General features: G+C 47.4%; 6 protein-coding genes and 1 non-coding gene across 7 annotated transcripts; 4 read left to right on the top strand and 3 right to left on the bottom strand.

The window, feature by feature from the left end:
• Positions 1-69: 69 nt before the first annotated feature.
• On the top strand, positions 70-964 carry BT62DRAFT_896376 (uncharacterized protein; the record flags this gene model as incomplete). The annotated part of the gene is made up of 7 exons (XM_043183255.1): positions 70-117; positions 169-266; positions 315-466; positions 519-585; positions 634-695; positions 747-854; positions 903-964. 7 exons carry the CDS (start codon positions 70-72, stop codon positions 962-964), a joined length of 597 nt encoding a protein of 198 aa, XP_043039167.1.
• A 927-nt stretch (positions 965-1,891) lies between these two features.
• BT62DRAFT_1076750 (uncharacterized protein) lies at positions 1,892-3,456 on the top strand (the record flags this gene model as incomplete). The annotated part of the gene is made up of 4 exons (XM_043179245.1): positions 1,892-1,948; positions 1,998-2,060; positions 2,120-2,532; positions 2,585-3,456. Exons 1-4 carry the CDS (start codon positions 1,935-1,937, stop codon positions 3,454-3,456), a joined length of 1,362 nt encoding a protein of 453 aa, XP_043039166.1. The 5' UTR covers positions 1,892-1,934.
• A 700-nt stretch (positions 3,457-4,156) lies between these two features.
• BT62DRAFT_896251 (uncharacterized protein) lies at positions 4,157-5,408 on the bottom strand (the record flags this gene model as incomplete). The annotated part of the gene is made up of 6 exons (XM_043183251.1): positions 4,157-4,236; positions 4,288-4,361; positions 4,464-4,559; positions 4,615-5,038; positions 5,088-5,114; positions 5,165-5,408. 6 exons carry the CDS (start codon positions 5,406-5,408, stop codon positions 4,157-4,159), a joined length of 945 nt encoding a protein of 314 aa, XP_043039165.1.
• A 486-nt stretch (positions 5,409-5,894) lies between these two features.
• BT62DRAFT_987328 (uncharacterized protein) lies at positions 5,895-6,613 on the bottom strand. Its single transcript, XM_043190063.1, has 3 exons — positions 6,312-6,613; positions 6,122-6,245; positions 5,895-6,054 (listed from the first exon to the last, which is right to left on the bottom strand). Exon 1 carries the CDS (start codon positions 6,499-6,501, stop codon positions 6,325-6,327), a length of 177 nt encoding a protein of 58 aa, XP_043039164.1. The 5' UTR covers positions 6,502-6,613; the 3' UTR covers positions 5,895-6,054; positions 6,122-6,245; positions 6,312-6,324.
• A 6-nt stretch (positions 6,614-6,619) lies between these two features.
• On the top strand, positions 6,620-7,979 carry BT62DRAFT_987326 (uncharacterized protein; the record flags this gene model as incomplete). The annotated part of the gene is made up of 5 exons (XM_043190062.1): positions 6,620-6,858; positions 6,918-6,931; positions 6,985-7,172; positions 7,219-7,625; positions 7,658-7,979. The coding sequence occupies exons 1-5, from the start codon at positions 6,755-6,757 to the stop codon at positions 7,977-7,979; spliced, it is 1,035 nt and encodes a 344-aa protein (XP_043039163.1). The 5' UTR covers positions 6,620-6,754.
• An 823-nt stretch (positions 7,980-8,802) lies between these two features.
• Positions 8,803-10,176, bottom strand: BT62DRAFT_1006696 (uncharacterized protein; the record flags this gene model as incomplete). The annotated part of the gene is made up of 7 exons (XM_043177269.1): positions 8,803-8,976; positions 9,027-9,176; positions 9,224-9,300; positions 9,363-9,402; positions 9,460-9,475; positions 9,534-9,739; positions 9,787-10,176. The coding sequence occupies 7 exons, from the start codon at positions 10,174-10,176 to the stop codon at positions 8,803-8,805; spliced, it is 1,053 nt and encodes a 350-aa protein (XP_043039162.1).
• A 1,037-nt stretch (positions 10,177-11,213) lies between these two features.
• On the top strand, positions 11,214-11,285 carry BT62DRAFT_t88. Its single transcript has one exon. It is a non-coding gene; the product is annotated as a tRNA-Glu (tRNA).
• The last annotated feature ends 711 nt before the right edge of the window (positions 11,286-11,996 follow it).

The following is an 11,996-nucleotide window of genomic DNA, read 5'->3' as shown; positions in this document are numbered from 1 at the left end:
TCTATCGAGACCCAGCAATCAGTGGAGCAGACGGCCTTTAGTGCTAGACGCGGAGACGACGGGCCTGAGATGCTGGGCTGGATGGATCCACGCATTGGCGGCGGTCGCCTTTTAGATGTCAGCTACCAGCGCCCCTCTGTTCTTGCAAAGACCGATGATATCCCTTAGTACACTAGTCCTGACTACGGAGAACCGCTGAATGTTATCATATCTGGCAAGTCAGATCCCTTCATTCTGACAGACCACGGCTTCCACTACTACGCCAAGTACGTCGTTACCTCTCTTTATCACACCTGTTTACAGTCATCCCACAGGTCCATTGGGTTCTCGGACGAATGCCTTGGGCTCCATTACGGCCACATCCACGAAGCGGATCTCGGCGACGGCGACGGGCGCAAATCTGAACAGTTTCTTGCGCGCCAGTACTATTTTCCAATTTGGGGAACCTGCTGGGAGAGCCTTGCAGGTCCGTTTGCTCCAGTCACTGCGGTCGCAGCACTGATCCAGCTGCTCCGTAGGCGGCCATCATTTCAGGGCATGGAAGCAGAATGGCAGCGATGCCAACACAGGCGCGTGGTTCGTAGGGTGCGCATTAACACGCTTTTCTCGCTCTGTTTAATCAGTTTTGACTAGGGCATCTAAGGAGGAGAACTCTAGTAAGAACCACAAGATTGTCCCCAACGGTTACAATCTGGGTAAATATACGTTCACTCTGCGGGTATGATGCTTACTCAGATTGCGCGTAGGCCGCGACTGGCTCGTTGAACGAGCAGTTGCAGGAAGTCGGTGGCAAGGCAAGTGGTGGAAGGCCGAGCTGACCTGGAGAGACGATCTCCTTGAAGCAGGCAATGACGGTCTGTTTGTGTCTTATTATTATCGCTACGTGCCTAACTGTTCTACAGGTGTTAATCATGGTATAGAACAGGATGGCCGTGTGGCCGTTCTGACTGTTATTCGGCTGTAATGGCCAATTGCGACACTTGATCTGGATTTATCTCTTCTCACTCGCTCCGGATTGGGGCTTAACCTGTATGACTCTGTAACACCTATGTACGTCGTTATTGACTTTGTCGGGCAATCATATGAGTCCCATCCCGCACATTCTATCTTTATATATACATGTTTATTAGGATTACGCAGATTTCATAGCACGCAACACTATACGTGTTTTTTATCTGTACAACGAGCAGTCGAAACTGCGTAGATCCCTCTACGGCGACTTGATCCGAACTTGGTACTCACGTTGCTACGTGACGAAAGGGCACATTCGCTTCTTCTGCCTGGCTTCTTTCCACGGCTCTCGAGATGATGTCACCAAAGACCATCAGCAACAATATTAAAATGCCGTGTGAAGGCTGCAATACCCTGTGTGCTTGAAAGGCTATGCTATGATACAGCTCCTCGCTCTCTTCTCGCGTCCTTTGACACAAGGCACATGTTTAGCACATGAAAATGATTTTCTCTTTCGAACTCTTCCAACATCTAGTTAACAGCTTCAGCTACACTTGGTTAACTCCACGGCGCCTATCAAATAATACTTGACTCATCGTTCTGGAGGATGCCGGTGTCCTTTGCACGGAGCGTTTTTGTCGATGCCTCCTCCATAAATTTATTGTTCAATTACTTCTGCTTGTTCTTTCTGGCAAATGAAATCAATCCCTCTATCGTCGGGCGTTGGCGAGGTCGTTAACTTATAACCGACCACAATTAATCGGACCTCGTGCCTTCTGATATTTTTCAGGTCCAAAATTCATGATGATGTCTTTCTATTTGAAGCAATTGTACGTGTTCTCCATGCCCCCCGTACAGCCTTCTTGGCGGAGCCGCTAAAGATTATAGAAATACCTCGAATCCAAACTGCCTTTGCCTCCCCATCATATCTCATCTGTGACTGCAACAGTATCAAAACATTAATACGAAACCAGCTTCCAGCAATGCCGGACCCTTCGTACGCGACTTTTCCCTCTGTTGAGGCGTTCTTTTCTTATTGCACTCAGACGCGCCACAGACGCGAATAATCGCTCGACCCCGAGCGATATCCCGATATCTCTGTCGTTTCCGTAAGTCCCGACAAGGTTAACATATGCCACTGCATTTTTTTCTCATCGATGCACACCAGCGATGTGCTTATCAGGACTGCAGACCTCGGGAATGAGACTTACGACACTAACGCCACGACTAGCGACAACATCGCCCTCGGTCTTTTCGACTTTTATGACAATAACGCCTCCCTCTTGAACCCGGTTTATTATACGGCTACGGATTTTTTCCATGACTATTCACCATATCAATTCTTGGGGCATAGCGATTACACTGCTTCAGTGACTGGCTATGACGCCATGAGTGGTGAAGCAACGACGGCTTACTTATCCTACTTTGCAGAAGAGCCCTCATCTAGTCTTCTCCCCATTGAGGATACACAAGCAACTAGGCCGCAAGAGAGTGGAGAGGCTTCTGCTGGAAACGATATCTCAGCAAACGACAGTTGTCCGCTACCAGCTCCGCCGGTTGAGAACAAATCTCAACCATTGCGTCAGTCCTTTTTTGGTATTTCTGGACAATACTTGATGTATAACACTGATAGGTACTCCCCGACCTCGTCAGAAACGTCGATCGTGTCGTGGTGAACGACTATCGCCCAGTTCACGTCTTGCGAACGAGGAATCTAGGCCTCCGATATCCATCCCTTCTCGATTGGTCGAATTGGGAGAACCTAGTCGGAAGGTCGATCCTGAAAAATCGCAGGCGCCTTTAAAAAGGAAGTCTGAATCCGGGACGCAAGCTGAATTCGATCGAGCTAGGAATCGGCGCCGCACGAGTACTACCCAGGGCGCTGCACCGACTAGACTTGAATTAAGAGGGGACGAGCTTGATCGGACTACTTCGCGTAGTATTCTGCAGTACGAATCCCCGGAGGAGGAGGAGGAGGAGGAGGAGGAGGAGGAGACCGCGGTCAGACCTCGGATTCGCCATATCCCCAAGAAGAGGCTGTGGGACGAAGCGTCATACCACGAAGATGAAGACGATGTACGGAGTCCGGGTCCGGGAGAGCCTGGTCCCTCGACTTGGGCTCAGAACTCGAGACGGACACTTGCGGCTTCCCCAAGCAGTCGGATTCGCGCGCGTGCGCCTCGCTTTGAGCTGCAGACGAAGAGTAAGAAAAGGAAAGACACTTCTCGTTTTCCTTGTCCCCTCGGCTGTGTTCTGAAATCTAGGAAAGCGTTGACTTTTTCCCGCCAGAATGATCTCAACCGGCATTTGAGATACGGCGCAGCTCACGCATCCGATCGGTTCAATGCCAGCCTTGAATGCTCTGAATGCTTCAGGGTATTCTCTCGTCCAGACTCGTTGAGGCGTCATCGAAGAAATTCTACGTCTTGTGCGAAGAATATTGCACGAGATTTGAAGAATGAAGAATGCTCTGAAGACGACCCGGGCTATGATGAAAGCCAATGAGAATAGTTAGTCTCCCTACCAATCGCTTAATAATGCCTACAGTGCTTTGTAAAGATGTTGGCAACTGCTTCTCTGGCCAAGTGTTCCATTGGCCCATGTAATTGACGACGTCAAAGAAGATCGTCGGTTGCTCTGGTTCGGAAAACTGCCCTTATTATGCATTCTCCTTCTAGATTAGAGTACGTCGGCCTTACTTATCAATATCGTAGAAGTCTCTGAGAGTGTGGCGTGCCACCGATCCTTTTTCTCACGCCCGACCCCCGATGGACTGCGTGTAACATTTACTACCTACCTGCCTGTGCGTCTCTTTGCAAGATACAGAGCGTCAAGGAAGATGAACATCGAGAAAAGACAAAGTGAAAGATCCATTTCCGCTTTAGACTAGCGCCCGGTCCTGTAAACGTTAAGTCATGGTGAGAAGGTGAATCCGAGTCGACATTGGTGAGTAAGCTGACTCTGGAGCATGGATTTAGTTCAAGACAAGTCAAATTGGTTGCAGCGCTTCTGTTCATATAATAAAACATGGTCTGTGTGCCAGAGAGTGTGAAGCGAGATGTTATATATGTTCAAATGTACAGGTATCTGCTTCTACATACACCATTTCTAAAGTGGAAAAATTTATGTAGTACATCGGATTCGGATATCCTCAAGCGACTGCCAAAAGAACATCACAGAGTCAACCTGTCTGAATTTCCGAGAATCACTGTCCCGAGGCTGTATACGCGATAAAAGATTCGTTGAAGGGCGGGTTGAGGACTATGTCGATGTAGTTCCTTGGAACTGTGCGCATGTCAGGCAAATTCAAGTCAAGTGCCAGAACATGGTACTGACTGCAATAATCTCCACCAGTAGGCCCGACATGAGGACAATGAACGTCCGGACGGTATTTGACCATGTCTATATCTCTAGTTAGTTTGCGCTGCAGCTAAAACTAATAGTTGCTGACACACTCTTGTGAATATATCGACAGAAACCGGTCTACAGTATGCACACGTTAGTAAGGAGACTTCCATCGGTATGCCAGGTCACTTGCATTCTCGCCACCGGACCACGATGCACCAAATGGCACCTCCTCCGTTATGAATTGTACGCATTGGTCATAGCTAGTGAGAGAAAAGTTAGCGTTTAAGCATGAATACAGGATGCCAGTACACGCACGAATCATACTGCTGATTTCCGCCCAAACAGTACGTCTGGGCCACCGTGCAGATATCTGCGGCAGCACGGTGCACAATGATATCTGTCGAATTACAGTAGTCCACATCAGCCGTGTTAGCAGCCATCAACTCTTCGGCGGCTTTGGGAACCAGAAGAGGAATGTAATAGTCCCAGAACTCTGACCAGCGCCTCAGGGTCGCATCATAGGACGTGACTTTCATAGTCTCGTCGTCGAATCTGAGGATGACATCGATTTGGAGCGGAAGTGTGAGATTCACAGTCGAGAAGAGGAGATTAGTGACGAAGCTGACGAATGCGACGGGCTGTTCGACGACAAGGGCTTGTGGGACTGTCGTTATGGGGGTACCGATGAGTTGTGTGGTATTGGCTGTGGCGCCTTCCAGGAAGAGCCCGTAAAGGTATTCTGGAAAGGTGTTACTAGGTGATTCAGAAGGCTATGAAAGTGTACTTACCGATGTTCAATTCTTGACCAACAAAGTCTGGTAAAGGTCAAAGAGGGTATACGAACCGCAGAGAGAAACCAGCATACTGGTGGTGATATCGATTCGCCCTACGACGTTGTCCGCCAAGGTTGAGGCGTTTCCTTGCGCTACGATTGGGGCGGGATTAACAAAACTGATGCAGAGGGTTGTTAGTGTACTGTTCCCTCTAGGATCGGATACGCACTCCGCTCCAAATTTATTGACAGCAACAATATAAGCTTCAAGGGACTGCCAAGCGGCCACACGCAATGCGAGAATGGCAAGCAGATATCCAATAGCAGAGAGACACATTTCAGGGATCCTGAGGAGATAAATTGTAAGAATTCAAATATGAAGAAGATGAAAGCTAATAGGACAACATTAGCAATCAACAGATGAGGAGAGCGACCGACGGCTATAGGTACATAAATGATACGGTAGGTAAGACATATTAAACGGAACGAGGATCATAGAAAAACGGTACCATATGATACGTCACAAACGACACAGAGCCGCGTTTGACTATGCATCGCTCCAAACTCCAACATGAATGTCTCCCAATCATGTCTGATAAATGAATGATTCGTCCTTATGCCAGGATCAAACAGGAATACCGAGGGAACTAGGAGGGCCCCAGCGATCGTATCTGTGTACGATCCTTGTTCCTTACACCGGCGTTGGAAAGTCAGCTAGAACAAACTGTGTAAGAAACCCGAAAGACGCGCAGGTGTCACCTTATAATTATGCTTTAGAGTTCTTCGATTGGTCAACGCGCTATCCGACGACTGTTCACGGTACCACAAGGAGAAAGGCATCGCTAGCGAGGCAGCGGTCAATTGCAAACTCCGCAGCCACGCTTGAGCGCACAGAGTTTCGCGGCAGTCTGGGCCATCGTGCTCGCTGAAAGATGGTCTCCATTAGTCTGATTGGAACCGCTCCACAAAACCGGTTCAGGTCCCTAGAAGTCAGCAAAAAAATTAAATTAGAAACGCTTTCAACGCGGAAGCAGCAGAGACGGCATCAACTTGTACATTTGAATAAAATGCCACAGTCGGAGCTACATCTTACGGTCTGTGGCGACACTACCCAGAAATAGATATTAAGGATTAATGCGCTCACGGCGGTGTGGATATAAATCCAGAGGAGCATCTGGCAGAATCCGTCATGCATCAGCCTGAGATCGACAGTGAAAACGGCAATTATTTAACAGCGCACCTTTGGTTGAAGACTATAGTATCATAGTTACTGTAGAAAAACTAGATAAAATTCGGGCAAAGAAAACCAATGACAGATATAACAATGCTCGTATGCTGATAGCCCACGAAAAATGTATTGCCACCTGTCTCATCAGAACAAGGTGATTTTCTCGACTTGTCAGGATATTTAGACCGTAGTCACAGGTCATGAACCGAGTACGATGAAAGCGGGATGTTAAAAATAAGAGAGCAGGTCAGCCTAGCCAGGGCGAGTAACAGCTGAGACCATAGCATCTTCACAGAGTAAAAATGAAGTCTAAGTCCGACTCGGACCACTCTTCAATTGCCATCATCCATCATAGCATCAATACATCTCTTACGACCCACCATCACATCGGGTCAAATTCTCCTAGCAGCTTAGTTTACGGTCAAATCTTAGGTCCTGCGCTCGTCGTGGCTTGAATGGCGCCATTATATCAAGCTATCAATGTCCAATTTCAAGAGGATGTGCCAGGGTCACATGCTGTCTACCGTGCGGTCGCTGACCCAGAATGGACAGTAGCTGCGTACGTTTACAGTAATGTCGTCGATAGTGTTGGCGAGAGTCCTAACAGATGTTTTGTAGGGTACCCAACGGCGGTGAGCGCTTTTCGCGGAGTGATTGGTAGTCATTGTTAATCGCCGCGGTCCAGGCTATCTCCTAGCGAACATCATCGACGCATGCATGCAGTTCCAAACTTCAGCAAAGTCCCATCCAGATCCCATACATGTCACGGCCCACTTCCTACATAGCACAGCAGCCGCTGCCTTTTATGTACACGTGCGATTTCAGAAACGAGGAAAAGGATTCACGAACCTCGTGGCAGAGCTCATACAGAATGTTCGTACTTCTTCTTTTCTGGGAAAGCCTCTCACTTGCATATTAGGGCAAAACTACTATCATATCACACCTCATCTTTGGAATCCTCGCCCCGCCACCAGGCTCTCCAAACAAGACCCTTGCCCCTCCTTCACCTTATGCACGGCGTGTTCCTTTGTATCGACATCCATCTACTGCCCCATTAGAACTGGAGAAGATTCGAGATGTATACAAATTTAGACAATACTTTCAATGTACACAGGAGCCTGAGATCCGAGCCAAGGTTGCCTTGGATAGCCCTACGCGTACCAATGGGACAACCATCGGTGGTGGTGGCATGGAGGGTGGAACATGGTTCGGCCTGACGGACAGGAATGAGCGGATAACGACACCTTCGCTTGCTCTATTCGCCGATGCGTTCTTGAATATTCCCGTGTTAATACCGAAGAGTGAACCACAAGCGCTCAGATGGGGGTAAGCGTCTTTGTGTTATTCTTACATCGCAGGGATTTTACATATGACACTTGTAGCTGGTTCCCTACAATGGTCATAACGCTCGAGTTCAAGTTTCCGATCCCCCCTCCATCCAAAGATCACGCTTCTCGGACGGTTGGGATGTTTTGGCGCGGAAATTTTGTGAATGACCCTCAAGGGAGACATGAAACGTACGTGGAGTTGTGGAGTGCACCGTCGGACGTCGGGGAAGGTTTCGAGGTTGACGGTTGGCGGGACAATCAAGTTTGCTTGGCTGTCGCTAATCAAATGTCGTTGAGCCTCCCCATGGAGGTCAACCTCAAGCAAGGGAATAATGATTCTGCAAAACTGTGATCTGTGTATCTAAGAATCCTTTGCAATGACCAGCGACAAGTATCGACCAGATTGGGTAACCACCATCAGCCTATCACCTCATGGTCCGTCCGTCCTGTTTGTTCTCTTGCTCTGTTGTTATTTCTTGGCTACGGGGCTCTTTTGCTTGTTACGTGGAGATGCATATTATGCAGCAAACAGCGTTTCTTGGTGTGGAGGGCCTGGCATTCCCTCGAGTTCTTGGTGTTATTTTCCGCACCTATCAAAACGGCACAGCTCTGTTGTCTCTGGAAACCGAGAACGCAAGATGTTCTATTCTTGTATGTATGCCAGGGCAATATACTGTCTACTCCAGATTCTTGTCTGGCTCAATTAATTAGGAAAGGTCTCGATGGTACTCATAATTTGCTGGACCTCCATCCCCCAAGAACATAATAGCACTACTTTCCATTCGGAGCAAGTGTGCGTGTTGCCCATGCTTCTCGGAAGGGCAGGTGGTGTTATTTCAACTTGGTAGAGATAAGTAGGTAAGTAGAAATACCCCACACTCGGCACCAGTGACTTCATTCACTGCTGCTTTATATTTTCGCTGTAGCGTTTACGACGAAATATCCTCCGTATGAGCTCTCCCTTCACTTATGTTCACTGCTGACTATGCCCAATAGCATCCATGCAGCAGCAAATCCACCGATATTAAAAGAGGTCTTAATATTTGTGTCGTCTCCGTAGCGGTGTTACTTACTGACAAATACCAGAAACGGGACCCTGACAACGCGGCACACCCAACGCTTGGAAATTGACCTTCGGTGGCTTATGGTCGAGGAACAAGAAGTTCCGTCGTTTGCTACAATTCTAGTTGCCGGATGCATTTTGCCTCGATTCCGCAGAAGATAGTTTTGGCCCTTTCAAACGATAGAATATCTCGAGCAATGACGCATCGTCTGCTGTGCCTTGGAGGTTCGACCCCTAGTTTCATGCGGTCACCCATATTCTCAGCAAGTCTAAACACCATCCATGGCTAGTATGCGCTTGAATAGAGTCGTCGAACGAGCGATCGTCATTCATTACTATAACAATCGTACTGAGCGAAGCGAATGGTAGAATAAGGGATAAGTCATTAATTGGTATTATCCTGGGTGTGGGGGATATTAGCCAGTCCAACGTGACTGTTCGTCGTGTCATAAACACTACAGAACCTCTGGAGGAAAGCGAAGCCATCTGTACATTTAAAACTACAATCAGCACCCATATTGAAATGTACAAACCATCACGAACCAATGAACTCGACCGATGGACTGTTGGTCGATAACAAGGTCAGGGGAGAGCTCGCGTCGATCGATCACTGAATGACCGAGTCAACAAGGTGCTGACGCTGATGGAATCGGATGAAACTCTTGAACTTACCCTCTGTTCCAGTGAAGAAGCCAGAGCCATAGCTAACATTCTACGGATGAAGATGCGCATGAAGCAGTTACCCTGTCATTGCATGTAGAACACATACAATGGATTTCCGAGTGCTAAAGGAAAGAAAGATAGTCGGTACCTTGTAAAGGAAGGACAAGTAATATGAAACACTTTTTGGACGAAGGCGATGGTTTGTGTTCCTTGTCAGCGCCGACCCAGGTGTTGGAGGCTTCCTGTGGAATGCGTAAGCTAAAGAGGCGGGGTTCAATAATATTAACAGAATACACACCCGTATCAATGAGAAGCGTGAAAGATTGATCAGGCTCCCCGATCTTCCCCCACGGCGGTATAAGTAACGGCTGAACGCTAGCGCGCACCTGCATCCGTCACGTCAATGGAATTACTGTTGTTGGTCTGGCCAGACTGAGAATAGCCGGTGTGCGACCCGGACAGTCTCTCTTGCCCATCTCCTGGATGACAAGAGGTCCGTGAGGCTGCATGCCGGATATGAGCTTCTGCGTGCGAGCCCTGTCGCGAGAAAGAATGTCCTTGGCGTGTCCGCACTTGGGGTGGAGACAGTGGAGAAGGGAGGAGCGTTGGCATTGTCACGAGGCATTATGAAAACAGAGCGGAGAAGAGTGGTATTCAGGAAAGAAGATGGAGGTAATGAAGAAAGAAGGAGACGCCCAATTGCCCAGGCTCTACAGTCGAGTGTTGTTTGGGTCTGTCGTGCATATATGACGAGAGTATATGCAAAGATATCAATATTGTACCCAAATTCTGTAGATCGGAGAAAATTCGACCGATGATCCATGCGTCATCATCGATGGATGACAACAATGATGCCCGAACAGAATGCGTCGCGACTGACCGGCCAATGAGTGACAATGGGCGCTGTAAGGTCATAGCCACAGAACTTCATGCATTGAGCGAGTAGTGAGTATTCACTGGGTCATTAACCTTAAGATTATTATGCTTCCTCATCGTGGTAGGAGGATCACTATCCCAGAAAGCACGTCGGGCCAAGACGAGAACGACAAGCATGTCAACTGCCAGACTTTTTGTAGACAAACAAGAAGTGCATCATATTCCAGCGTAGGATACTAGCAGTCTGCATCCGTCGCGGGAGTCGTAGAGGGGAAGTGGTAATTGAAATCATCCTTTGTTTGCCATCACCATAAGGTACTGGAGAGAATACATGATATCACATAGCGATGATGGTGGAAAAAGCATTGCCATGTAGCTGGCTTGGTGAAGAGGACATGGTGCATCTCGATCCACAGAGAAATGTTTCGTGGAAGTAATTAGTGCTTGCTCTTGTGTGAGTAGACTCGAGCTAGTCTGACGAGGCTGTGTAGTTCCTATTAATGGGATGATGTAGCAATTCAAGTGGAAGGTAGGTTGGCATCGAGCCTATGTGAGGAGGCGATGATGAGGGGGTACATTAGACCAGTTACCGCAGATCGCCAGGCCAAAAGAAATACGAAGTCCATGGTAACATTATAATGTAAGTAGCACGCATTGACATGAGGGAAATTTCACTCCACAATCATCAATAGGACAACTGCACAGCACAAAACTCAAATAGTGATGTCACAAGCGAGGGCTCTCCACGAAAAATCCAGCATTGAATATTGACCAGTCGTTTTGGGGCAAAAAGATGTGATTGCATTTGTCGCAAAGAACAGAGATGACTTGGAGATGAGTCACCATGGTTCAAGGCTTGACAACATTCTGCCTACGGTCTCATTCTCATATCGGGCATGGGATGGAAGAAATGTTTGTTATCGTACCGTCTCGGAGTCCATTATTAAAATATATAGGCTTATTCTTTGAAAAATTCTATAACAGTCGGATATGGTGTAACGGCTAACATTGCCGCCTCTCACGCGGCAGCTCGGGGTTCGATTCCCCGTATCCGAAACATTTTATTTTTCGAGGTTTACCTAAATAATGAAATCTCTTCTGAGAGTTCCCAGAATTCCTGCCATTGCGACTCTAAATCAATTACCGAAGATTCCCATGCCTTGCAATATAAGTTAATCAATCAAGTTAAATAATGAAGATGAATACAAAGAAGTGAAATTTGCGATATGATCAGACAAGCTAGAATGAAGCAGGCATCTTTTGCCATTCTACTTAATTTTCCGTCCTGAGGTTATTGTTCATATAAGAAAGTGACTATGAAGTGAATCAGAGGACTCACAAATGAGAGTCATGTCATGTGACCGTTTCTTTTTTAACAAGTTGAATTTGTTATTAACTGTTACACAATAATTCTTTGTAGTTGCAGTAGTATTACTACTTAGAGAGCGTAGTTGGTTTTTTCCACTTGTGCATCTCCATGTACTACCTGATCGGCTAGCTCTTCCAATTTTCTCGTGGTATCTAAAGCCTTCAATCCTTCCCGGCTCCGAAGACGAAAGGCATTAACGGCAGATCGGCTTACGACAGATGAGAAATATATTCACAATTCATTGCATTTACAACCCGCGAACTACGTAGGTCATTCATTTCTCAGGAAACGCACCAACTGAACCAGTCCACCCGCATCACTGTTACCGAGATCCCCGAGAAACCTGTTGTGGTGTCGCCACCGGATCTGCACATCCTTATTTTTCAAAAGTTTTTAAT

This window comes from Guyanagaster necrorhizus (genome assembly GCF_019112545.1).
Source record: "Guyanagaster necrorhizus MCA 3950 unplaced genomic scaffold BT62scaffold_14, whole genome shotgun sequence".
Classification (NCBI taxonomy): Eukaryota; Fungi; Basidiomycota; class Agaricomycetes; order Agaricales; family Physalacriaceae; genus Guyanagaster; species Guyanagaster necrorhizus.
This window is presented reverse-complemented; position numbering and strand designations above follow the sequence as displayed.

Excerpts from the sequence above, each read along its gene's own strand:
- BT62DRAFT_987328 (XM_043190063.1), bottom strand. The coding sequence starts at position 6,501 with ATGACCTGTGACTACGGTCTAAATATCCTGACAAGTCGAGAAAATCAC.